Source organism: Anguilla anguilla, chromosome 7, assembly GCF_013347855.1.
Source record: "Anguilla anguilla isolate fAngAng1 chromosome 7, fAngAng1.pri, whole genome shotgun sequence".
In the NCBI taxonomy this organism is placed as follows: Eukaryota; Metazoa; Chordata; class Actinopteri; order Anguilliformes; family Anguillidae; genus Anguilla; species Anguilla anguilla.
Genome location: NC_049207.1, coordinates 13,814,308 through 13,840,242, shown reverse-complemented (window position 1 = coordinate 13,840,242; position 25,935 = coordinate 13,814,308). Strand labels below are relative to the sequence as shown.

The 25,935-nt window shown below is 46.9% G+C and overlaps 1 protein-coding gene across 8 annotated transcripts in view; it reads right to left on the bottom strand.

Annotated features, from left to right (window-relative positions):
• Positions 1 to 805: 805 nt before the first annotated feature.
• The window catches only part of kif21a (kinesin family member 21A), a 44,115-nt gene continuing 18,985 nt past the window's right edge, over positions 806 to 25,935 (bottom strand). For 2 of the 8 annotated variants that reach the window (XM_035426358.1, XM_035426350.1), the window contains exons 5-38: positions 24,324 to 24,506; positions 23,398 to 23,547; positions 23,054 to 23,185; positions 22,614 to 22,784; positions 22,091 to 22,206; positions 21,785 to 21,980; positions 21,267 to 21,456; positions 20,988 to 21,051; positions 20,595 to 20,798; positions 18,032 to 18,079; positions 16,947 to 17,031; positions 16,501 to 16,624; positions 16,196 to 16,384; positions 15,552 to 15,751; positions 14,984 to 15,091; positions 14,784 to 14,852; positions 13,757 to 13,902; positions 13,493 to 13,634; positions 12,850 to 13,044; positions 12,521 to 12,622; positions 12,247 to 12,412; positions 11,519 to 11,539; positions 10,645 to 10,702; positions 10,420 to 10,474; positions 9,620 to 9,831; positions 8,625 to 8,750; positions 7,550 to 7,681; positions 5,296 to 5,432; positions 4,894 to 5,068; positions 4,330 to 4,494; positions 3,968 to 4,085; positions 2,784 to 2,954; positions 2,476 to 2,675; positions 806 to 2,182 (exon numbers count right to left, since the gene is read on the bottom strand). In XM_035426358.1, the coding sequence (XP_035282249.1) occupies positions 2,095 to 2,182; positions 2,476 to 2,675; positions 2,784 to 2,954; positions 3,968 to 4,085; positions 4,330 to 4,494; positions 4,894 to 5,068; positions 5,296 to 5,432; positions 7,550 to 7,681; positions 8,625 to 8,750; positions 9,620 to 9,831; positions 10,420 to 10,474; positions 10,645 to 10,702; positions 11,519 to 11,539; positions 12,247 to 12,412; positions 12,521 to 12,622; positions 12,850 to 13,044; positions 13,493 to 13,634; positions 13,757 to 13,902; positions 14,784 to 14,852; positions 14,984 to 15,091; positions 15,552 to 15,751; positions 16,196 to 16,384; positions 16,501 to 16,624; positions 16,947 to 17,031; positions 18,032 to 18,079; positions 20,595 to 20,798; positions 20,988 to 21,051; positions 21,267 to 21,456; positions 21,785 to 21,980; positions 22,091 to 22,206; positions 22,614 to 22,784; positions 23,054 to 23,185; positions 23,398 to 23,547; positions 24,324 to 24,506 (4,638 nt within the window). In that variant the 3' untranslated portion in view covers positions 806 to 2,094. The remainder of the gene's footprint in view (positions 2,183 to 2,475; positions 2,676 to 2,783; positions 2,955 to 3,967; positions 4,086 to 4,329; positions 4,495 to 4,893; positions 5,069 to 5,295; positions 5,433 to 7,549; positions 7,682 to 8,624; positions 8,751 to 9,619; positions 9,832 to 10,419; positions 10,475 to 10,644; positions 10,703 to 11,518; positions 11,540 to 12,246; positions 12,413 to 12,520; positions 12,623 to 12,849; positions 13,045 to 13,492; positions 13,635 to 13,756; positions 13,903 to 14,783; positions 14,853 to 14,983; positions 15,092 to 15,551; positions 15,752 to 16,195; positions 16,385 to 16,500; positions 16,625 to 16,946; positions 17,032 to 18,031; positions 18,080 to 20,594; positions 20,799 to 20,987; positions 21,052 to 21,266; positions 21,457 to 21,784; positions 21,981 to 22,090; positions 22,207 to 22,613; positions 22,785 to 23,053; positions 23,186 to 23,397; positions 23,548 to 24,323; positions 24,507 to 25,935) is intronic. The other 6 variants (XM_035426353.1, XM_035426352.1, XM_035426356.1 and 3 more) reach the window with 6 other exon arrangements.

The following is a 25,935-nucleotide window of genomic DNA, read 5'->3' as shown; positions in this document are numbered from 1 at the left end:
ACAGGATACAAGTGTTCAGCAGTGACTCTTCAATTAGCCACTAGCTCTAGCATTTAAAATGCCAGTTGTTACTACTTTGTTTGCTCTTGCTTCTTCCCCCTCACTTGCAGGTGCCAGAGTTCACACCTGATTGGTGCGCCTGTTTCAGGTTCCTGGATGCCTGGGAGAGGAAGGCAGGAAACGCAGCTGTGTAGCAACTTTTTGTTAGGGTTTAGTTTCCTTTTTCTTTTTGGGAAGAGGAGCCTTTTTCCTATTTTTCGTTGTGGTTAGCGTAAGGCAGGGGTGTCCAGTTTTATCCAAAAAGGGCCAGTGTGGGTGCAGGTGGGTCCAGCATTACTACACCTGATTCAACTAATTAACTAATCATGATCTTCAATCAAGACCTTGATAAATAGAATCAGGTGTCATAGTGCTCGGCAAAAACCTGCACCCACACCGGCCCTTTTCGGATAAGATTGGACACCCCTGGTATAAGGTAAGCCCTGGGGCCAATGACCTATTGCATGGTTAGCCTAGGAGCTTCATTTCCTTTTGGTCTTTTTGGCCAGATCCCTGGACTCCTTTTTCATGTTTAAGTCTTTTCATGTTGTGTAAGAAAATAAACCTTTTTAGTCCGTTTTAGTTTGAAGCTGGTCTCACGATGTGTTACGTGCCTCATTATTAAACAAGTCGCGTTTGAGGACGTAGCAAAGTGCACACTTCAGTTAGTTCAATTAGATATGTTCACTCATGCATTGCTGCTTCATTCTAAATGTCAATCTTCTGTTTCCATTTCCCAACAAGTAAATGATACCAGTGACCAAAGTGCTTTTGACAGATGGAATTTATTTCGCTCAGCATCTGACATTAGAATCGCTAGGTCAGGCATTTTTTCCGCAACTAAAAAATCAGGAGGAATAAAACAAACGAAACAAAAAAAAGGTATTTTATATACATAAAGCTTTGAGCATAATACAAATCGGACCACAAAACTACACAAGGAAGAAGTGTTCAACCGACATCAGTACATACCATTACCATACAGTCTATCGTATTAGGGTTACAGGCACAGGGGAAAAAAACTCTTCTCTTTACAAATATGCCTATCTACAGCGTGTACCTACACCAGCCACAGCTTGCCTGGGCTCTGAGGTCAAGCTCTACAGATTACAGGAGTGCAGAATATATAGCAGCAGATATATTAGTTCAGAGCCTCTAGGGAAAGGTTTAACAGCATCAAGTCCAGAACTGAACAGGGAAAAGATTGACCGTAGCAGGGAAAATGGGAGAATCCTTACAGGGATATACACAAAGTGAGATTAAGGGCTGGCATAGTACCAGCGCTAATACTGCTGTTGTTCTGTAAGTGGGTGTCTCGACGTTAAACTATGAGAAAAGCACACGTTCTATTGTGGCCTAATGAGAAATGTAGCAAAGTTCCACAATTTTGGTCACCTATGGTTTCCAGTTACTTACTGACATTAAAGCAGACATGGAACAGTTTAAGAGCATAGTGTGTTTTAAAGTTGAGGGGCAGCCACTTGCACATATGTAATACAGATCGCCATGGTTACCCTCGGCTAAATGGAATACCCTGCGCACAGCTGGGATGGGCGTGCCGGACCCTCGAGACCAGCTCCTGGGTCCCGCCCACGCCGTCCTAGGGGGCGTGGACTGTGGTTCTGTAGGTAGACGGCTGATTGGCTGAGCTTCCATGGGATTTCTCCAGCTGGGCTGCGTTCGGCAGCCGCGGCAGAGACAGACGCAAGCCTTGTAGCGGCGGTGCTGTGGGAATGCAGGGTTAGGAGCCACAGACTGCGTGTGTGGAGACGAGACCTTTGAATGCGATTAGCAGGAGCCCTTGGTTTAAATGCGGTTGTTACTGCTGATCATGTGCAGCGAAACAGAGAGGACACCCTCACCTTTGGGCCCTGATTGGCTTCAGCTGAGACTCCGCCCACTTCTTCCCCCCCCGGGACTCCACCCTTGCTCCCCCCCTTCCCTCCCTCCCTCCCCCTTTGAAAGTGCACAGTGCCACGGGACTACACCGCTGGAACCCCACCCACACCCCCGGGTCACAGGTCATGATGCTAGCAGCCAGCCTGCACGCTCCGCTCAGTTACAGCCGCCGTCGTCCATGTCTGCCGCGTCGAGCACGCCGTCCAGCGCCCCCTTCGCCCGCCATATCTTCACCGTCCGGTCGCTGTCAATCAAAAGATCAGGAAACGGTCATCACACCAGAAGACAGCTTGCCAGACCAAATAGAATAGTTTTAAGGTATTAAAACCTTCTGTCAGTCTCAGTTAATCTGTGTGTGTGTGTGCGTGTGAGTGTACAGAATGTGCAAGTGCGTGATGAAAAGCATGTATGTATATGCATGTGTGTGCCTGAATAGGGAGAATATGCACGTGTGCATGAAAGAGCGCATAAGAGTATGTAAGGGTGACACAGCGTGTTTATACACAAGCGTGTACGTGCGTGCTTATGCACACTCACTCGGACGCAGTGAAGACGTTGCTGTTGTTGGTGGAGATGCCGTTGATGGGGCTCTCATGCCCCCTCAGCTCCCCCAGGGGCGCCAGGGTGTCGGTGTTCCACAGCTTGAGCATGCCCCCCCTGCAGCCGCTCAGCAGGGCGGGGAGGCCGGGCACCACGCCCAGCGCGCACACCCAATCGCGGTGCGCGTTCGGCACTTGCTGGGGGGAGAGAAGCGAATCACGCGGCTCACGTGCTGCCCTCAAGCCCCGCCCCCTCCCGCCCGCCCGCTCGCCCGTCCCCAAATACCCCCCGTGTCTCTCTCTCACCTGCAGCAAATCTTTGCGGGACAGGTCCCACTTCTTGATGCCGTTGTCCCTGGACCCGCTGAAGAGGGCGTCCCCCTGCACCGTCAGGGACTCGATGCCGTCGTAGTGGGGGGGCTCGAAGTTGTGCGTGGGGCTGAAACAGCCCTGGACCCCTTCCGTCACATCGAACATCTGGAACGGCATCCAAACGTCACATACGGTCACAAAAGCCTCTAACATTCAACAAACTCTCACCAAGCATACAGGGAAACCCCTCACATCAACACAAACACGTGCTGATAACACATGATGTATGCAATGTGCAGTATATCAGCATGAAAGCAATGATATACCTATTAGTAGTAGCCAGGAATTTCTCGGATGTAAACTTAACATATCTTTTCAAAAATATTTACGAACAAAAGCTAAAATGTGTTAGCACAGCACTTGTTAAACCATTGAAAGACCTTAATCTACACTTGTTACATATCTATCTCATTACCCTGAAGAGATTAGGGTTGCTGTCTGACAGACGCTTTGCTAGGTTGGACATGTTGCCTCTTTTGGCGAAACAAACTTTTAAGATTTTTTTTGCAAACAGACAATGCAATCATTTTGTCAGGATTGCCTTTATAGGCAAATAACTGCCACGGGATTGACATAAGTGGTACACGAGTATGCATGCATGGCAAAAATGAAAAAAATGCCCGGCAATTTTATGCCATGACGAAAAGCGTACCTAAAAATAGACGCTTTCATCTTTTTGTCGTGCATGTGTACTCGAGTCACTCTCTCTAGCACCTGCTGTTCCAACAAGCTGGGGACAGTGTGATCCACTGCTGCCTTTATATCTAGAAACTTCTCTTCCTCTGTGAGGACAGAGCTGCGCAGCCAGCTTTCTGTCACTCACAGGCCACTAGGCCCGCCCACTACGTCTGTGTTCCCTTCACTTCTTAAAGGCACAGTACTTATTTTCCAATCGATAGCGATCACATTATTAAGTATTGAATTTAGCAAAATGCTGGCACAGTACCATTACAAAATGTTGGTACCAAGGTACTTTCTTTAGTACCAGTAAACCGCACAACCCTAGCTCTCAGACAGCAACGTCAGAGGTCTTTCTCTCTCTCACACACACACCGAACACACACACGTGCACACATACATGCATGCATACGCACACGCACACACACTGGCGTGCTCACCTTAATGTAGTGATCCTTGGAACCAGTGATAACTAGATCCTGACCATTTCCTGTCTGATCCACTGTCAGACACATGACTGGACCCAAGTGTCCTATCAGCTTCCCTGTAGAGCTAAACCTGAGAGAGAGACAGAGTGAGAGAGACAGAGTGAGAGAGAGAGAGATGGAGGAGAGGGCGAGAGAGACAGAACAAGGTGAAAGAGAGAGTAGGAGAGGGAGAACAAGGTAGAGCAGGGAGTAAAAGAGGGAGTGTGAGAGCAGAAATGTCATTGTGACAGTTTTGGCTCAGGTCAGAACCCCCAAAGCGCTGTCTCCATGTATCTGTATGGTGCAGTGTAGAGAGCGGGGTCAGAGTCAGGCACCTCTTCAGGTCCCACATGCGCACGCAGTTCCCAGCTGCTGCGTACAGGAAGGTTCCTGGGGGGTTCAGGGCGATCTGGTTGATCTGGTTCTCCCCGGCCGGTATGGTGACGGTCCGGTTGGTGCTAGCAGCACAGGCGTCACCAGCAGTCACCTGACCAGAGGACCTGCAACAAGTGAACGCACACACACGTGCACACATACACACGATCAAACATGAATGACACAAACACACATGTATCCCAGTCATCACAGTCACTATAAAGATCCCAAGGCTCAGCTCATTTACCTTACTGTCCATTCTGAAATTAATTTTCGGAAAACCTAATGAGGTCTGAAATTCAACCCAGAAGAACTAGTGTTAGCTATCCAGTCCACTTGCCACTATTTGCGAGTAAGACTGCCTTTGTCCTCTAATCTACATGTATGGCCTTTGTCCTCTAATCTACATTTATGGAATGTCCTGTAAGCAGGTGATAGAATATCGGAGAGACTCAGAGGTACAGTGGGTAATGTGGAAAGCAGGGGGAAAGCGCTCAGGGTGGCAGGGCGGCTGGGAGACTCACGTCAGGGTGTGGATGCACTTGGCCGAGTCGCGGATGTCCCACACCTTTATGTAGGATGTGGAGACGGTGAAGACCAAGCTGGAGCAGTATCTAACTGACACCACATTGTTGGGGTGGCCCCCCAGGGACATGATCTCCTGTCCTGTTACCAGGTTCCACACCTTACAGGTACGGTCTGAGGAACGGAGGTCAGAGGTGGATTCATACATTCCATAACATTCGACTTCAATAACTAAATGATCCTGAATGACAGTCAAGGATCTTCAATGTTGGTGAATTGTAGTGAATGCTGGTGAATGGTACAGAATGATGATGAATGCTGGTGAATTTTGGTATGGTGAATGGTAGTGAACAGTGGTGAACAGCATTGACTGATGGTGAATGACCAGTAGGCAGTCTTACCCTTTGAGCCAGTGAACAGCAGGTCATCGGTGGAGTCCACGCACAGCACGGCCTTGGAGTGGCCCTCAGCCACGTGGACGCACTGCAGAGTGGCCCCCCGGCTGCTCCTCGAGGACGGGACGGGGTTGATCACGCCTCTGATGGAGGCGACACACGAAACGTCACACCCCGCGAGAGAGAAAGGCATCCAATCACTGTCTAAATACATTGGCTAAACGCAGCACAGGCTAACTAGCATGCAAATCACTCACAGCCGAGCACCGCCGCTGCACAAACGCGAGTGCACCAGCATGCGCAAACACACAAATCCACACTCTGACTGCGGCATGCAGCAAATTAAACAAAAGGTGACCCCGCCCTCCACACTGAGAATCACAAACCAATCAGTGAGCTCACAGCAGAACAGAGGAGAAAAGGAAGAGGAGAGGCTCCTACAGGAGAGGCAGTACAGAGGACTCATTCTCCTCGCACCTACAACAACAACAACAGCAAAGCCACTCAGAGACAGAGACAGGGACAAACTCAGAGCCAGCAGCGTGCCAGCAGTACAGTGACCGTGGTTCGACCGCGGGTCAACCATGCTAGCAAAACTAACTCATGATCAGAAGACTGAAGATTAAAACCTTTAGTGAGGCACTGCTGATGTACCCTTGCTCAAGGTACAGTACTTATCCTGAATGGCTTACTAACAAAAAAATAACATCTAAGCTATGCAAATCAGTAAGATGGACGCAGACCTGGACTCTACTGATCCAGCCAGAGTGACAGCCAGAGACTGTCAGAAACCCACAGAGGACCATTTGATCTTTTCAGCTGTCTCAAGATACCCGTTGCTGAAAAGCACTATTGTGGACAGAACCAAATAGAACAGGAAGGAGATCAGAGTCCAGCTCAGAGCTTTATATTATGCCGTGTGACTCGCACAGTGGAGCGATGAGGACAGCTCCGTCCCAAACCTCGCACCGCTCCTGCAATGGCACGGACACAGGACAGGGGCGTGATGTCATGACTGATGACAGAATGGATGACGGACAGCTGCTATCACAAGAGGAAGTCACTCCACACGGAGAGAGAGAGAGAGAGAGAGAGAGATGGGAGGAACAAGTGTGTTAGTCAAATGTAGGGATGTTAAAATTATATTGGTGATTTTCTCAAACGTTTAGACATGTACACAGTAACTGTAACGCAATATAAACCCAATTGAATTGAACAAGCAAAACTGAATTCAATCAGAAATACTTTTTCTACCCAACTGAGCTTTGCTAATTATTTATGAACTTTAGAGATGCCACAACTTATTAAAACACAATCCACTCCATTGATATTTCAGCAGTTACAAAAACAAAGACAACCCATTATTTTTTAGAAATACTGCAAAAAATCTCAATATCTAGTTTAGATTAAAGTAGTTTTTACTAGATAAAAATTACAAAAAAATTTTTTATCAATGTAAAATAAGAATCTTGGCTCCTTGGGGCTGAACAACTCCCTAGAAATGACGGCAAAGACTTATTCCGGTCTCTAGAGGTACGATATCTGTGATTTTGCGTGAGTCAATTATGGATCACTACAACTCAAAAAAGTATAGCCCAGAGGAATATTTGTGAGTTATAATTTCTCATGCACAAAATAATTTAGAGACCTTAAGCTTTTAGTGCTTTGGGACCAATGAAAACATTAATAAAGTCCTTACTGCGTACATGTCCAAACCAAAGAAAAGGGTTACGATCCCTAACACTGAACAATTAGAAGAGGAGACTCAGAGAGATGACACTAACACATGTAATAGGAAAGGGAACACAGACCAGAACGTTTTATACTCTCCCGTCAATGGTTTAAGGTCATTAACATCAGTTGCTTTGCTATACTCAGCCTATCAGCATTAACAATGATAAGGTAGTGCACAGCAGTGTCCATTTTCACTTGAAGCACAGTAAGTGTAGCACTTTATTAGATGGAGTTACACTACAGTACTCCCACGTTTCACTATGTTTCTGATTAAATGCAATAACACCTGCATTACAGATGCCTTCAACAAACATGTATCACACAATTAACACTAATTTAATTATTTATTATTCATTTATTACTGTATTTCTGTGCAAGATGCGTGAATACAGTAATGTACTGCTTTATTATTCATTTATTACTGTATTTCTAAGTGAGATGTGTGAATACAATAATTTACTGCTTTACTATTCATTTATTACTGTATTTCTACATGAGATGTGTGAATGCAAGTCTCTTCTCTTACTTATCCTGTTGACCATCTGCGCTCGCGAGAGAGACTCGAGAGAGACGGTTAAAAACGTTCTGATGGCTACGGGACCGGATGATGGGGGGGGAGGGGGGTGATGAACTGGCCTTGGGGGTCCCTGAATCAGAGCTGAAACAGCAGACATGTAGGCTGAGTTTCTGGATGGATTCTCGCACACACACGCACGCGCGCACACACACACACACACACACACACACACACACACACACACACACCTCACGCTTAACAACAACCATATCTGGCACACACAGACACACCAGTCATGTCCTCACACATGGTAAAGCAGAGGATACACACAGCATTCAGACAGCAGTATGATGATGCATGGAATTGGGATGTTCAGATCTTTCCTGTGACTCTACACACTGACGCAACTCTGTGGCACTACAGCATCAATGGCTTAACTCCACAGTACTGGACACCAACGGCTTAGCTCTATGGTACTGGATCCTTCTTTCTCCTGTGTCATTCAGGGACATAGTGAGTCATTAGAAAGAGAACTGATAGCAATCATACAGTTTTATTTTTCCACCCATGTTTCCCTTACCCCTGCCATTTTCTTTACAGGAATGGCTTGGATTATGGGGTAACAAGAGAATCAGTGGGTTAATACTGTCAGCAAAAAAGGAAATGTATTACTTGCAATGTAACTGCAATGTAATCAGATCAAAAGGCTAAAAAGAGGAAGCGAGTCAAACACTGAATGTTCTGCTACACCTCAGCAGGATTTTTCTCTATGCCTCGTATCCAACTCAGGGTATACCTGGCAGACACTCAGGCACAAATATACCTTGTGTACATAAATCAGTACACAGGAGAAATGTTTTCTTTGTTGTACTAAAGACATTCAGTGTGTGACCGGGGAGATTTAATCCAACCAGGCAAAGTTGACAGTTGTTTGCTAAGGTTGATAAGAGAACATGCTTTCCCTATGGCATGTGGCAATTCTTTCAGAAAGCTCATTAGTTACTAACTCATTAGTGCTCATTAGAAGCGATCAGTAGAAGCGATCATTTCAGCCTCCAGCCTGCAGGGCGGCGCTAGCTCTTACTGTTTGATCTCTTTTCCCTTGACCTTGTCGACTGTCAACTGTCCTTTCTCATACATCTTCCTCCGGGTGACGGGCGAGCCCTCTGACGGTTTCTTCTCAACACCTAAGGAAGGCCTGGAGCCGGAGCTGACAGTTGGGATTTTTTTTTGTTCAATTAAAAATTGTGATAAGTCAGGCTGTGGGGAAGGTGGGGGGGTAGAACTCCAAGTAACAACAAAAACACATACATTCTCAGAACTAAACATGCATAATGGGGGTTGAGAGCACAAACCATTACCTGACACCTTGATCCAACTCAGGGTCCTCCTTCACCAGACTTTGGAGTTTCTGGTGGCTCTTTACAAACTCAAGGATACACTGTGCGTCACACTGAAACCTGTCCCCAGTACTGTCTTTGACCCAAGCAGCGAGAGGTCGCTAAGCTCAGCCAGCGCACTGGAATTTAACAAAGCGCTTTGGGGGCTGTCAACAGCTGTATGAGCCCTGGGCCTTTAAAGAGAACACTGCACAGCCAAGTAGCAATTTACCCAGGTAAAGCATAGTGCCAAGCTGAAGCGCAATACGGAATCTGGACAAGCGGTAAGACTCGCCATACGTGAGGCATTTTCAACATTGCCAGGACTCAGCCAAGAGCAACAAACCCTGTGAACACAGCTACAATTCCCTGTATTAGACACCAACTTAATCTATCTAAAGGTACAGAGCTTAAGTGATCTAACTAAAGTGTGGGTTAATATAAAAAGGCCATTATTAATTCTCAGAAAAACAAAGATTAAAATAAGTACTATCTTGAGAGAAAAGAAATCACGTATCATATTCCTGGGTATAAGAGGTACAAGAATATTGTTTGAGTAGAATATATGGGAGGGGACTTAGGGCACCTTCCCAAACACGAAAACCAAACCAATGAAACATCAAAATAAGAAGCAGCAGCCATATCATGCAGGTGCAGGTGACATTAGCACGTTAGCATTCATTCTCAGGCACAAACTTACATGCTGCCCAGCTTAGAGGACAAGCCTGAGGGAGAGGTCAAGGCATCTCTGTCCCTGAATGACGACCCAAAATGCTCCAGCTCCCCATTCCCTTCCTGGGCTTCAACCAATGGGAGGAGAGGGGCGGAGAATTCCGCGGTGGACGTGCTAGTGCTGGGGTCGTTGCTGTTGGCGTACAGGAGCTCCATTTGCGTGGTGGTCCTTCGGCGGGCCTGTATCAGGAAGAGAAAAGTTCTACACCCACGATACAAACATCCAGAGAATACTAGTATACTAAGTACAGGTATTACAACACTAAGGGCTTTCAAGGGCTTTCATCATGGGTGTCAAGTGCCTACATGAGCATTCTCCATTTCAAAAAATAAAACTGAAAAAATGTGCTATTAACCGATACATTTTCATTGATTGACTGGCCTAAAATTGGACCCTCATTCAGCTGATGATTCAGTCAGTTTTTCCTTTGTGAATGTAAAACTACAAACCCTATTTATAAAGGCAGATTTTTCTTGGTGACCTTACAAACACACCAAGAGCCATTTAGCTAAAATGTCTTCACATGAACAGAAATGAGGGCCAGAAAGACTCGTCACATGGAGAAGCGTGGGTTCAAGGCCTACAGGATGAGGTACAGAACACTCAAATATGCACGTAAGCACATTAAACATATTTTTATTTTTGACCAGATTTATGCTTTAACAACTAATCTTGCATCTGACAATTTTAAAGATGAACTCCCAGTCCCAGTCTTTCACAGAACTGCATACTCAGTCAAAACAGCGTGGCACTGTCTGTTATCATACCTTACTCCTCTGCTTGGTCTCTCCGCACAGCTTCATGAGGTCAGAGGCCAAGGAGCTGGAACAGAAAAACAGAACCGCTGTGATGGAATTCATACCGATCTGTTTACTCAAAGCAAGGCCCAGCTCCAAGCGCTGTGATTGACAGGCAGCTGAATTGACCCTGTAGGAATGGCTGTGATGGAGACTGCCAAGAGCGACACAGAGATCTGCAGTGGTGATGCTTACCTTCCATCCACGGCGGGGCTCTGGGCTGATTCGTCGCTGCTGCTCGAGTCTCCGTTGTCTGTGCAATCACAAGAAAACACGCCCTTTCACACCTCACAGCCAATCACAATGCTACAGTTCTCCTTTTAGTGCTGCATGTTTAATGGTTCAATAATGATGAAACATATATTGATCTTTCCAATGCCAGGTTGTTCAAGGTTACAGTATATTACGGCATATGTGTCCATTACTCCTATCCTAGTCTTGCAGATGGATCGGACTTGAAGCCACCTTTCGTTAGCGTTGTTACACACTGGTAGTTAAACTTCTGCGTCTATTTACAGTCTGGCATTAAAAAAGAAAGCAAATGAAGACAAGGTCATGCCATTTGAAGTTGCAGCAAAACACTAGTTCACATCGTGTTTTTCTGAATTCAACAGAACTAGAAGGGTAAGGAGTCCTGATCTCAAAGGTCATTTGTCAGGATCAGTAGGTTCATCAGCAAACCCCCTTATGAGATAGGGAGTTAGAACATCAGTATGGAAACGCCTGCGGGATATATCCATCAACGAGTACCAGTTTTCTGGTTCTACTGCGGTAGAACTTCGTGTTGGTAAGTGTGTGCATGTGAGGGTGGGGTCAGGGAGGCTTCTGCTAATGACAGTTAACAGGTCCTAATGTGTGGCTGCAGTACAAGGGGGTGGGTGGGGGGGGGGTTGGAGGAGGAGGGGGGGGTTCTGCATGGAGGGGGGGGATCAGTAGACAGATGGGGGGGGGGGGGGAAGCTTAGCGGCGCAATACCACATGCACGCCCTCACGCTGTTACGCTCACTGGTTAGTCTGGAGGACTCATGCACTCATTCCAGTAAAGGAGACTCTCGTGTCCATTACTTACCCAGAGGCATGTTACCTAGCTCTGTTTCAATTCAGGCAACAGGGAAACAAAAATGGCGACACACAAATCAAAACACATTCACCTAATCAAAGGAAATCAAAAAACAAAAAACGAATCAAATCAAATCAAAAGAACACAACAGAACGCTATGCCCACTGTTTAATCTAGGCGCCCCGGTCGATTCAAACGTGTGCTGAATAGATGCAGCCGGAGGCACATGAATCAGAATGTGTCTGATGATGAAGTCAGGCCCGCGTCCAAAGCAGGAGGCGGAGGCCGGCCTGTAGGCCGTCAGTGTGTGTCAACAGGAAGGGAAAATATCAGGGCGCTACTGAATCTCATGAATAGCTGATGTTGATTCATCTAGTGATGGGAGGGTGACTGATCTCTCCTTGTGGATGAGATGGTGTTTGAGGAGGCCTGTGACAGAAGAAGCTCTTTCTCAGCTCTGCGGGGATTTGTGAAAGCTGCTTTCGCTTGCAGACCCTTTTTCCTCCAGAATTTAAGCCCAAGAAAAAGACACCACTGAGCCAGGGAAGAGAAGAGTGACAGTGAACCAGCGCGAGAACAGCCGACACCGAGCCAATGAGACGGCCGGGCTCGGAGGCTCGCTACGTCCCTTTTATCGGTCATGTGACCTTCAATCCGGCATCTGTTCAGTACGGGACGCTGTGTGAGCGCGCACACGCACATGCTCCGGGCCCCGCGGTCCGGCCCGGGGTCGGTACCTTGCAGCGCGTTGCCCAGCAGGGCGTCCAGCTCGGGGTTGAACTCGGCCTTCTCCTTCAGCATGTGGAAGAGCAGCTGGTTCTGGGTGGCGCTGTTGATCTCCGTCTGCTTCAGCCGACCCTCCATCACCTTGTTCTGGGACTCCTTCTGGGCCGCCTGCAGGCCCTGTGGTGGGCGAGACCGACGATGACAAGGGGGGGGGGGTGGGTCAGCACAATAGCAGAGCAGGCTCAGGGTCACACGGGTGGGCAGAGGGGAGAGAGACGCGCGTACCTTGTTGATGGCCATGGACATGAAGTGGTCGAGCAGGAAGCGAGCCTCGGTTAAGGTGCAGGAGCTGATGACAGCCAGGGCGTCCACCGTGTCGCCTTCCTCCTGAGGGGCACAGACGCACAGGCTCAGGGCCATCACTCATTCACACCAGCAACAGCTACTGGTTACATAGGAGCCTTATCACACAGTCCATTTCACTGTGCCTGTGGTAAAGGGCTGTGGATCGCTATCATTAAACAGACGTGTACACTGTAAGCTAACTCCAGGTTATCTGGTGGAGGAGATTAAGAAGTGAGTGGGCGGAGCCGAATCAGACTGAGCGCGCTCACCTTGGCCTCCTCCATCTGCATGATGTTGGCCTGGCACTCGGCGATGCTGTCGTTGATGTAGTCGATGTTGGCGGTCAGCGACTCCATCTCGTCGCTGATAGACAGGACCGTCCTTTCGGCGTCTAGCCCCTTGGCAGCCATTTTCTCCCTCTTCCTGGAAAACTTCTCCCTGCGCTTGGTCAACTCTTCACGTTGCTGAGAGTCAGTGGAAGCAATCCAAAAAAAGTCATCACTGAAGAAGCAGTCACACACCTATAAATCTCCATTTGAGGTGGAAAAAAGCCACTGAATTTAGGAAAACACTGAATAAACGTGAAATAAATCCAGTTGGACATACCACATGCCAGTGGTGTCTCTTTGCCAGTACCTATCTAAGTATGTATATATAGTACACATCAAAGCAAATCTCAGTATATAAACTGAACATATATAAACCTTGTTAAATAGCTAGTTTGGACCATTCCAATATAACAGTCCTAGCAAGGGTATTTGGTTACTATTTTGTCAATCCATTTACTATGTTGGATTGACTATTATGTCAATCCAACATAGTAAATAACTAAATTTAGGAACTGAACCTGCATATGATTTTTCAGGGGACTGGCTCTTATTGCTATTCTTGCTGCCCTCACCCTTATGGTACCTTAAGCAGCCGGTTCATGTCAGACTCCATGTTGGAGAGGGTCATCTTCTGCATGATGATGTCACTGATCCTCCGCTCCAGTGACTGCCACTTAGACCGGGCACCTCTGGTGGAGTACACGCCTGTCAACCTCCTCTGGTACCTGAGACACACGTACGCAATCACATGCACACAAACACGGGTCCATGTCAGTTACATTATCAGACCTGAGGCACACTCGCACACACCCGACAGGAAGAGTGCAGAGGAAGTGATGTACGCTACCTGGTTCCGTTGGACGGCCCGCTGGTTCCAGAATACGACCGTCCCGAGGAGGGCCGGTACGAGGAGTCCTGGAGAGGCTCCGGTAAGCTCACCTTGCGGTTCACTTTCCCTGAAACGGGCCTCACCTGGCGCCGCAGAGCTGTCACCTGACCAAGAGAGACCAATAGGCCAAGGGTGAACGGGTACGACACTAAGGGACTCAGCAATTCAAGCATCCTCTTTACAAAATGGCACGCTCTGGGTGAGATCTCAAATGAGGTTTAAATTCTGAAAAATGTATAACAGGACTATATTGAAGAAGAACGGTTTAGGCCAGTACAGTTCTAAAAGGGCCCCATTAGTTATGAAAGGGCCCCATTACAGTACTGAATGGGCCCATCACAGTACTGAAAGGGCCCAACAAGAGTGAGTTGGGTGAATACAGTGCCTAAACAGCTTTTTTACAGTTTGGTCAATGAAAGATTTCAAAGTAATTTTTCCAAATCTCCCCCACCCCAAATTTGGACTTCTCACCTGTATTCGCAGGGCATTACTGCAATGTCCTGTCAGTTCAGTAGAGAGCTGACATGTTTTTCCTCTGAAGCTACATCTCCCTCACTCACACTTCTTCACTGCACAGTGATTGATTTAAACATCAATCACAGCAGATGTAGGCAGACAGAGAAGCAGGCACATTGAGATGGAGATAATCTATCTAAATAAAGACAGCCCTCCCTCAGACACAATGCAGCCAGCTACGCACCATCCAGTGGGGCTACCAAACAACATAGTCAGAACAGTGAGCTGGGTCAGTACAGCTCAAAGATGCTAGCCTAGTCAGACTGTGAGGAACACCACCAGTGCTTCAATAGGGCCCTGTTAAAGAACAGTGAGCTGGGTCAGCACAGCTCAAAGATGCTAGCCTAGTCAGACTGTGAGGAACACCACCAGTGCTTCAATAGGGCCCTGTTAAAGAACAGTGAGCTGGGTCAGCACAGCTCAAAGATGCTAACCCAGCTGATGCCTGCTTGAGGACGGCTTATCTCACCTCCTCGGTCTTGCGGCGTAGGATCAGCTCCTGCTGTCTCTTCTGGGCCTCCAGCAGTTTCAGCTGGTGCTGTGAGAGGACACACAGATTTAACCAAATCCCAATATGCAATCAACAGTCATATCACAATTGGCAAAGAATCAGTATTTTTCTGTGGGTTCTGTAATGCAATGCTCGGCTCCACAGCGCCCCCTGCCTACCTCCTGCTTGCGCTGGTCCTTCTTCAGCGTGGCGATCTCGCGGTTCCGTCGCGACTCCGCCATGCGGTTCCTCTCCTGCTGCTCCTTCATCTGCTTCATCAGACGAACCTGAAAGAAAAATCACCATGACAACACGGGAATCACTAATTATACCACTGATATTTTTAGACGGTTTAGTCCGTGCTTAAAATATCAACTGCTGTTTAGTTTCAAACATCAGCTTCAAACCATACACATCTACATGATGTATTAGTACAAAGAGCATTGTTTTCCCTGAAAGTTAATAAGCATCTGTTCTTACTCTAATTATCTACTGTCCCCAGGGGAAAAGGATTCACAAAACACACCAAGCACATATGCTCCAGAATGCAGGCTGATGAATGCTAAATACCCTCCCAAGCTTGTGTACCAGGTGTCTATTTTGCAGTCCACCAGGGGGTAGGGCTTTGTTCTGTCTAAAATATTGCACTAAGTAGGGCACTGTACCAGACTGAGCACTGCTATGGGCGGGGCAATGTGCTGGAAGGGGTGGGGCACTGTGAGGGGCGGGGCACTGCGAGTGCAGTACCTTGGTCTTCTTCATCTCGGCCACGTCCAGCTGCAGCTTCTTCAGCTGCTTCTCGTACTGGGACTGGTTCTTGAGCAGCCGGGCGTGCTCCTTCTGCGCCGCCTGCAGCTTGTGCAGCTCCTTGTTCATCATGCCCAGCTTCTTCTCGTACTCCGCCTTGATCTTCTTGGCTTTGTCCTCGCTGTACGTCTCCACGGAGCCTGCGGACAAACGGGCGCCTGAGCGTCTGCGTGAAGACCCCTCCCGTCAGGGCCAGAGCGCCACCTAAAGGTGGAGCGCTTGCCATCCTGGACTGAACTGTTTAACCAAGTGTGCTACAATTTAATATAATATCTTCAATAATACAGTTTCAACTACATGCTAATGGTGGAATTTTATGGGACTTTATTGGGACTTCCCAGCAACCCATGTGTGTCCCTGACGATGCCTATCTGAGATAGCAGACTTAAAAACAAAGAAATAAAAGCCACTTTAATTTGGGGACTATGTGACACAGGCTTCATGTGAACACTGGTGGTGGTCATTATCTTAATGGGCTCTAATAGCATGACTGACCAGGACGGTACGGGTCAGAAAGGGCCCTGTCCGGGTCAGAACAGCACGTTCGGAGCACACACGCGGGGGCACAGACGCGGCGGTTGTACCCATGCTGTGCAGCACGCGGTCCCTCTCCAGCTGCGTGTCGCGGATCTTGCTCTGCAGCATCATCAGCTTCTGCTCGTACTGCAGCTTGAGCGTGTGCAGGCGCCGCTGGCTGTTCTCCAGCTCGTCGATCAGCTTCTGCTTGATGGCGATCTCGCACGTGATGTTGGCCAGGTCCGCCTGGAAGTTCTCTGCAGCACAGACGCACAGCACAGCTCCTTAAGGGCTCCCTATTTCCCAGGGAAAATTAGCCACCCTGCTGTATCAGCCTCTTCTGACCATACAGGGGATGGGGGGTCTACGGTACCTTTCTCATCCAGCTCGGAGTCGGAATCATCTGAGCTCTCTTCTGCCTCCGCCTCAATCTCTTCCTCTTCCTCTTCGTCATCGTCCTCATCTGCCTCATCGTGGTCACTTCCTTCCTGCATATCCTGAAGGAACCACACACACACAAGGTTAGGCTACGGGAATTCAAGCAAACCTATTGGGTCAATGGAAAGTCCTGCAGAAATGTTTCTCAAACTTTGATTTGGTAAGGTCATAAACATAAATCAGTTTTAAAAGATTGTGACAGTGCCCATGAAAATTGTGCATACAAGCTCAATGTAAGCAAAACAGTATCAGCAAATGATATAGTTTGTCAGTTTATTGAAATAAATGCTGTTCATGAGCCAGTGTTAAGTTAACATTACTTTCTGGCAACCCAGCCCAGTACCTCAACATGTGATTAAGAGACTGATTAGCATACTATACCACGTCAGCTTCATCATTGGTTTGTTCAGACAGCTCTTTCTCCGCCCCTTTCTCTGGCTCGCTGCTAGTGTCCTCTTTGACCACACTGAGAAAGACAGACAGCAAGATGAGACTGACATTCCTACCCGACAACTCTTTCACTCACATGAATGGGAAAGGAAGCATCTAGTGCTACTACCTGTTCATTATTTATCGGCTGTAAAAAATGCAGGGTATTACCTACATGCTCAATGACACATTTATTCAAAAGTTAAACTCAATGGCAAAAGCACACAGTGAGTGATCATGCTGATCACGGGTGATAGCTGTGCTAATAAACAGAACAGAGAAGTCACACACAACCTCGATTAAAAAAGGCAAAATAAAGGGAAGCGTAGCGCATTCTGTACATTACAGCCGATAAATCATCAAAATTAACTAAATCAGATGACTGTTATAGTCAATCTGAGATGTTAGCAGATGATTGAAGTCACGTTGCAAAGCGTATGAAGGTGAAACATAGCTAAATCATCCGGTGATCAAACTGAAAAAAGCAGGACAGCAAAAAGCAAGGAGCGGTAGTTCCCAGACCACATTCATTAAACCCACAGGCTCTGGTAAAAATTTCCACACTTCAGTGTGAGAGAGATACAAGCCACGGAGAAAGATAAAGTAAGAAAGTGGGCTAAATACGCAATTTATTGAAATGTTTTATCCACCAAATTCCTGCTTGAAAAAAATGAGTATTCTTTATTTTAGCAGTTGCTTTTTCCATGACTGTAAAAAATAACCATACTTTTTAAATAACCAACCAAAGTTTTTCTGGGGTCTAAAGGCTGTTCAGTAGACCTGCTTGTTACTTCATCAATGTTTCTGGCCAGAACAGACAGAGGTCTAGCCAAACCCCTTTGGGAGGGGCCTAAAAGCAAAAGGCACAGAGGTGAGGGCGTCCCTCAGCAGACTCTGTACACAGGAGGGTAGGGGCGGGGGCAGGGGCAGACTGGGGGGGTTAGAGCAGCAGATAGTGGGCTTTCCTCCGGGTGTGGCAACTACCTGTCGAAACCAAAAGCTGGATTAGAAAAGCGCGTCGGAGCGACTGAGCAAACCTGTCGTCCTCAACCTCCTCTTGCCGACTCTCCTCCAGCATCTGGAGCCTTCGGGGAGGGGGCAAACCAGAGAGCACAGAGAGCAGCAAGGGAAGAAGAGGTCAGCAAGAGACCAAGGCCACAACTGCAAAACCGCAATGCCAGAAGGAAGACTTGAAGGTTTATCAGCAAGACTCTACTCCTTTAAATATGCTGACAGTGTGTAACTGTGAAACTACATCACTGGCAAAAACCCTGCAAAAGCATCAATGCAATTAGCCTAGCTGCATATTACTGCCCTATACCTTCACTGACATCACAAGATACTTAATCATACAGTACGTCAGTGTGATTATAAGCTTCCTGACACAGTGCTCCTGGCTCTGTGTCTCAGAGAACAATACAATGTTCCTCCCATTAACCATAGCTGAGAAACTGAGCCTTGACTTCAACTGAAAATTACTAAAATGCCTGAAATCCAATCTCACTCAAGGTTTCTCTTTCTCCACATTCCAGGTCCTCTCTACAAAAAAGGCCAAATGGAAAAATGTGTGCTTCTGATATGATTTCACAACACACGAACCACTACATAACTGTATTATCGGTAAGACTGATCACTCACCTCTAGTAAAACAAAACTCAAGAAAGTAGTAGTAGAGGTGGGAGAAACATTGATACAAAATAGTATTACTGTTTTCTGCAATACAGTACCGATACAGTTGTGTAAAAAGTATCAATATTTTATCTATCTATATATCTCCTCATGGATTATCCGTTTGGTACCATTATTAGACTTGTGAAAAATTAAAACACTTCTTTCCAGACATTCTGCACTCAAAATGAAAGGTTATTAGCAAGAGATGTGCAGTTTTCCTGACAACTAAATCTGGAAAACAACCACTGCCATCTGATAATAAACAGTAGTTTACAGTTACTTCACGATTTCTGCAAATACCCCAAACCTAGCAACCAGGCACTCATTGTGGTCTCTCAGTAGCAGTAGTAGGTTTGCTGTCATTCGCATAAAATTGTCTCACTTCATGTTTTCTTTCAAAGATAGCGAGCTAGCCATCTACGCACACTGTTGTAGCAAAATCGTAAAAAAACTGGGTTCGTTCATTTGAGCACCTATGTGATGACACTTGCTAAAATTAATTAATATTTCACCTATTTACACCAAGCTGCTTAGCTAGCTCAGTGTTGATGAAACTGAGATATTCTATACAACACATAGAATATCTGCCGTTACCTGCTATGCATACACTGCTATTTTTTGCAGTACATTATTTGCCATTTTGAGTTTTCTGTTAAACCTGATTTGTACAGACTGAAAAGATCTGAGTTACTATGAGGCAAGTTTTTTTCCCTTCCTTTTGACATTTTAACTCTGGAACTGTTTTTCTTTCTGGCAGTTTGGCCTTTTGCCAGTTTGTGGTTACATTTGATTGAAGGCACAGGCGTACATGTTGCAGTCAGTGTGTGTATTTAAATGCCAAGACTCTATACACTTAGTTTTACATTGTTTCATCTCAGTAGTCTAAAATTCTGTGAAAATGACAACACTTCAAAATGCAGAAAATATAGCATATGATTGATTCCTGCTTTTTGGGATATTATTTTGCCTTCGTTGGGACATTTTTGTCTTCAGTTACACAGATATCGTGATGTATTGTAGATGATTCTCAGGCAATATATCACACCATCACAGAATTGCCTGCATAGTGATGCTATAGCATTGTGGGCAACGTATTGTGATAGCATCATTTCATGAGTTACTCTGTGATTCCCACCCTTAGGTTTCTTGATTATCCACCAAGCACTGGTTTTATACATATATATGCACATACGTGCATTCTACAGAGATGTTGAGATATACTGAAACTTAACACAGTTAAACTCGCCAAACCAAACACTGAAAACGCCTTGTATATAATAATGAAATCGTTCATGTGAAATCAGCCATATATAAGACTCTAAAACCTTTTAAATTACTTGTTATGAGAAGCACCATGACTCTGGATTTTATATTTATTGACCAGGGGAAAAAATCACACAAGGGCGCTGTTCAAAGACTGTTCGTCTTCAGGACAGAAAACTATGGAGTGCACTAATGGAATGTGTGTGTCTACAATGTGCATTTAAATAATGCACAGATGGATTCTGTTTATACCAGATGATGTTTAACAGTTCTACACTGTATTTTTCCCATTTTTCTGAGGTCATCTCTACACATCTGCTCTTCCTGTGGTCATGGCTTCAAATTGAGAACATAAGCCTTCACCACATTCAGCATGTTCAATACATGTGCACGCATACACATAGGCCACAGGCACACACTCCCACACCACACACGCACGCACAAACCCGATAATTCTGCAGCATCATGCAAACAAGAACCCATAAAGCTAATCTGAAAAACTACACACAAAATATCAGAGAAATACTGACACGCACACGCCCTTACTATGGACGGCAATACTTTAAACCATTTCACCTCAAACTGATTACTGCATCCCATTAAAAACGATGCACACACATACACACACACTCTCACACAAGGTCAGACATGCTTGTCCGTGACTACCTCTTCTTCTTCTTACGCTCCTTCTTCTTGAGTTTCTCCACGTCCCTCTTGGCAATCTCGATGATGTCGGACGTCTCGGAGTCGGGGGTGATGAAGGAGGAGGAGAAGGGGCTGGACCCCCCGTAGTAAGAGGAGTGGCAGGAGGCGCGCGAGAGGCTCTTCCGCAGGTTCTCGTTCACCGCCTCGCTCTCCAGCAGCTTCGCCCTGGAAACAAAGCCAACGGCCAATCAGCACAGCCGACAAGATCCACTGTCACGGAACATCACACACAACACACAGTGAGTGGATGAGGACTTTATAACATAACACACACACAGCGAGCAGACATGGGCACCTACCATAACACACACATACACACACACACACACACACAAGTGGGCGTGGGCTCTATACCTGAGGTCTTCGATCTCTTTGATGTAGTTCTCGATCATGTTTGCAATCTCCTCATTACCATCACCTAAAGAACAGCAGGTGATAAGTACAACAGAAACACACACTTTATCAGCACTGATGCACTATAGTTTCACACACACACACCCACACACATGCACACACACACACACACACACACACACACACACACACGCTCACACACGCTCACACACGCTCACACACGCTCACACACGCTCACACACGCTCACACACGCTCACACACACACACACACACAGCACCTGCTTTGGCGAGCACTTGGTTGGCCTGGTCACTGAGCAGCTGGGTGAGCCGGGCCCTCTGGGCGTCGATGGTCTCCTGCATGGCTTTCACACGCACGCGCAGGTTGTTGTTCTCCGTCTGCAGCATGGAGTTCTCATGGAACATGTCACTGATGCCCTCCATGCCGTCCTCTCCAACCATCCGCTTGCCCTTTACAGAGACAGAAACAGAGAGACAGAGAGAGAGAAAGGGGGATGAGACATGCGGGGGGGGGGATGAGACAGAGAGAGACAGAGTTGGGGGATAAGAGACAAAGAAAGAGACAGAGATGGAAAGAGAGAGGGAAAATGAGACAAACAGAGAAAGATCGAGAGAGGGAAAAAGAGATGAGCACTTGTACAATGTCATGAATATTGTTGTTTTGCAATTTAGCCAAAAGTTCTCTTCCTTCACATATTCTGCTTCTCTCCTATCACTTCTTCCATGACTATCACTCTCTTTCCTCCCGTCTGTCTGTCTGTCAGTCGGTCTCTCTCACCGTCTTGTACTCCATGAGCTCTATCTGCAGCCGGGCGATCTCGGTGCGCAGGGCGCTGATCTGCTGGCTGGCCTTGTCCTGGTTCACCATCACGCGGTTCTTTATGTTGCGCGCGCGGTTGGCGTACTTGAGCGTGTTCAGCGTCTCCATGAAGTCCCGGTCGGACGGGCTGATGCAGGCGATCATCACCGTTTGGCTGGAAACAATCAGAGGAGGACATTAACCCAAAGCGCGGAGGGCAAGAGCGTCATCGGCCAGAATGCATTTGTCATCTCCTGGGAGAAGCCGTAGGCAGCGAGCTCGGACCTGTTCCCGCCCAGCGAGTCCTGCAGGAGGCGCGTGAGTTTGGAGTCGCGGTAAGGCACGTGCGTCGCTCGCTTGCTCCGGTCCCCCAGAGCGCTGATAACATTTCCTAGAGCCAGCTGTGAAGAAAGAATATTTGTAGAACATAAAAATCAAGCTCACTTTCCTGCGCTTTGTCATTTACGTAAACATGCTCTTAAAAACCAGCTAATGATGATAATGGAATTTAAATTATCCATAACTGCCACTAGGTGGCACTGGTTAGCAAGTTTCTCTGATTGAGATGACAGGTGGATTATTTACTGCTGGAAAAGTCCTCAGCAGTGTTAACATCCCACCAAACTGCATGGTATCCCACGATTCTCTTCATATTCTGCATGCAGGTAGTTAATTACCTCACAGCCACCCCTCTTTGCTGCTATGCTGACTTGTACACAGCAGAGCTGTGGCAGCGACCATGTCAGAGCACTAAACCAGAAGCGGTTGTGCATCTCTCTGGGTTTAACACCATGCCAGTCTCTCTCACCAGCCCACAGTTGATGGAGATGCCCTCTTTGGCGCGGTTCCCGGTCGCCCCTGTTCTCTTCAGCCTCTCGGAACCAGCCAGGTCCACGAAGTGAAACTTGGCGGTCAGGGTCTCAAACTCGTTCATCTCCGAGGAGCCGTTGGCCAAGCGGTTGTCCATCTCGCCCTCCTGCTGCACAGAGCAATGCAGGAAAGAATGCTGAAGATTAGACTCAACATTACAACCCTGGAAGAATACTGGAGATAAGACTCAACATTACAACCCTGGAAGAATACTGGAGATAAGACTCAACATCAGCGATGGTACTGAACATCATGAAGTGAACTGCGGAAAAAAGTGTGCGTTTGTAACAGATGCAGTACTGAAAACAGTGTGAAGGTGTGTAAAGGAAGCAGGCAGAACCGTGGGGCAGGCTGAACACGGGGGGCGGTGCCACCTACGCTGTCGGGGGCGCAGACGCGCACTTGGCACAGGTGGATGGTGAAGATGGCGTGGGAGCGGGAGCTCTGGACGTTCATCTGTGTGCTGGCCGTGGTGCGACAGAGAGCGCCCAGCTTCAGACACTGCATCATCTGAGAGAGATACGGACATTAATATACACACTGAGTATAAAATATTACACACAAACATTATACACACTGAGCATACAGTATTACACATAAACATCATACACACAACACACATAAAATCAGAGCACAGGATTATACACAAACATTAAACACTAAGTGTACAGTATTACAAACAAACATACACACTGAGTATACAGGATTACACACACACTGACCTCTTCCTCAGAGTTGACTGTGCGTGTGGTCACCCCCACAGTGTAGATTCCCCCATTTGCGTCCTCGTGGATGCGAATGTGAGATTTCTGCTTCCGTACTTCAATATCACGCGTGGAGTCAAACAGGTCCAGCACCTCCTCGTTATACAGCTACGACAGCAGAACACACACAAATTTTATATTCTGTTTATCTCGCCAATGGTGAAAGACTTTAAAAAATTAGATCTTTTTTTTTCAGGTTCAGGTTTTGCATTTTATATTTTCTCCCCTTTTATCCTAAATAAGCCTAATCGAATCAGGTGTATACTGCTACTACATTACTGTAAGTGAGTGTGATTGCCTCAGTGATCTTTCAAGAATAAGTATAACTTGCAAATTGCAACTGGTGTGTTTTCTTACAATTTTATTGCAGTGAAGTTGTCCTTCACTCCAAAACGTCACTCTCTTGGTCTGTACTTCCACAGTTGAGAGCAAACAGGGCATGTGTGTGCTTAAGGCCCAGTGTACACTAAAACTGGAAAGGTGCCTTACATGATATTATCATGAGCAATGTTATGATCAGGGAGGAGGCCAAATGCTCAAGTCTGAAGAGTGAAAGTTATGTGGCTATAAAGTGGCTATTCTGTAGTGATAATCCAGCTTCCCTGCTCTTCCTGAGGGGAGTTAGTGACTGACCCTCGCATATCTGAATAAGCTGCACTCACACACAGTCCACAACGAGTACCCCCTCCACCCTCAACCTGCTGCTCCAGTCAACAGCTGTGGGCCGCACTTGCCTAAGGTTAAATTTAAAAATGAGGGGTAAAGAAGGTGGGGGGGAGGGGTTGATAAATCATGACTCCTGTTTAAACCAGGCCAGAAATAGCCAGGCCTCAGCTGCGAGACCCCCGCCCCCCCTCCCCGAGCCCCGGGGCCTGGGGGCATACCTCCAGGAACTGGGCGTTGATTTTGAACTCGGGGACGGGGCGCCCCTGCTCGGTGGCGGCCTGCTGCCGCTCCTCGATCCCCTTGAAGAGGTGGCTGACCGCGCGCGGGATGATCCCCAGCTCCTCCTCCGTGATGTTCACGTCGAACCCCGTGCCCATGGTGTACGTCTTCCCCGAGCCCGTCTGGAAAAGGGGGGCGGGGGGGGGGGGGGGGTCAGCCAGACACACTCTGCCTTTAAGCACGTTTAGGCACATAGAACCTCACTGTGCTCTCTCTCCACTCTCACTCTCACTCCGCTGGTTCACTCAGAGAACATCAGGCACGCTCAGTGTGATAGGGGTAAAGGGCAGGACGGGGGTCGTGGTGTAATGTGTCGCTCGCGTACTGTAGGCCCCGCACAACGATGTCACTGTTCTCGCGGGGAAAGCGGACGAGGCGCACAAACAAGAGGTCAGTTGAGACGGCAGGACTGAAATAAAGCAGGTATTTATCCTCGTGGAGACACAGGGGGGGAAAAACGAGGAGCCAAGCCAAGTAAAGTGGGGTGCTGGGAGCTGTGGGAGGCTCAGCAGCATAGTTTTCAGGAGGTATGTCAGGTGTGCTGCCACGGGAGGGAAGGTCATAGGTCATGGCTAACACACAGTCCAATGAACAGTGGCATATTTAAATCTAGACCTCAGGAGCATTCCCACCGGACTTCAGCGATACTGCTAATGGAACCGCTCGACTGTCATGGTAACGGACAGAAAAATGTGAAAAAATGTGTGAAGAAGGGATGGCAACCGCTGAGAAAAGGACGAATGGAGGGATTAAGAATAAGGGAACGCTGTACTGCGAAAAAAGGCAGTGCTAAGGCAATATAGCTTACACACTGAATAAAGAGTAATTCGTAATGTTACGAACATCGGTAAGAAAATTATCACTAAACTTAGTATCATCATAAGAAAACACCATCAGCTACTGTATTGATGGATTATTCATGGCCAGCACATGTGTAAGGGTAAATCAGCTTTGTAAAGGCTTAGGATATCTGAAACTGTATCTCCGCAAGCACCTCTGACACCGCTGTTTTAAATTACATTTATAGAAAATCTAGCAGAACCTTTGATAGAACAATACATTTAATTTTTAACTGTATGTATTATTATTATCCATCCATCCGTCCTCCCATAATCCAACTGCGTACTTCTTGTCAGGGTCACGGGGATTATTATTAATTAATTATTATCAATTTATTTTCCTAGTAGCCACCCATTATCTTGAGTGATTTATCACTAATATACACATAGGATGCTAAAATTACAAATCAGTTTCTACAGCTGGATACTTAACAGTACTGAATAAATACAGGCTGAGGATCTATGTCCAAGGAACAACAACTGTGCCTTACCCTGTGCCCAAACTAACACTATAGCGGAAGTATTGTTCAGCAGCCGTAATAAAAATACAATAAACCATTTAAAATAAACCTACTGTTGAAACTGTATTACAAAGATATAATATCCTTGCATTTATAAAGCACTTTTCCGAATGCTCAAAGTGCTTTACAGTGAAGGGGAAGTCACCTCGCCCACCACCAATGGGTGATGCACGGCAGCCGTTTTGCGCCAG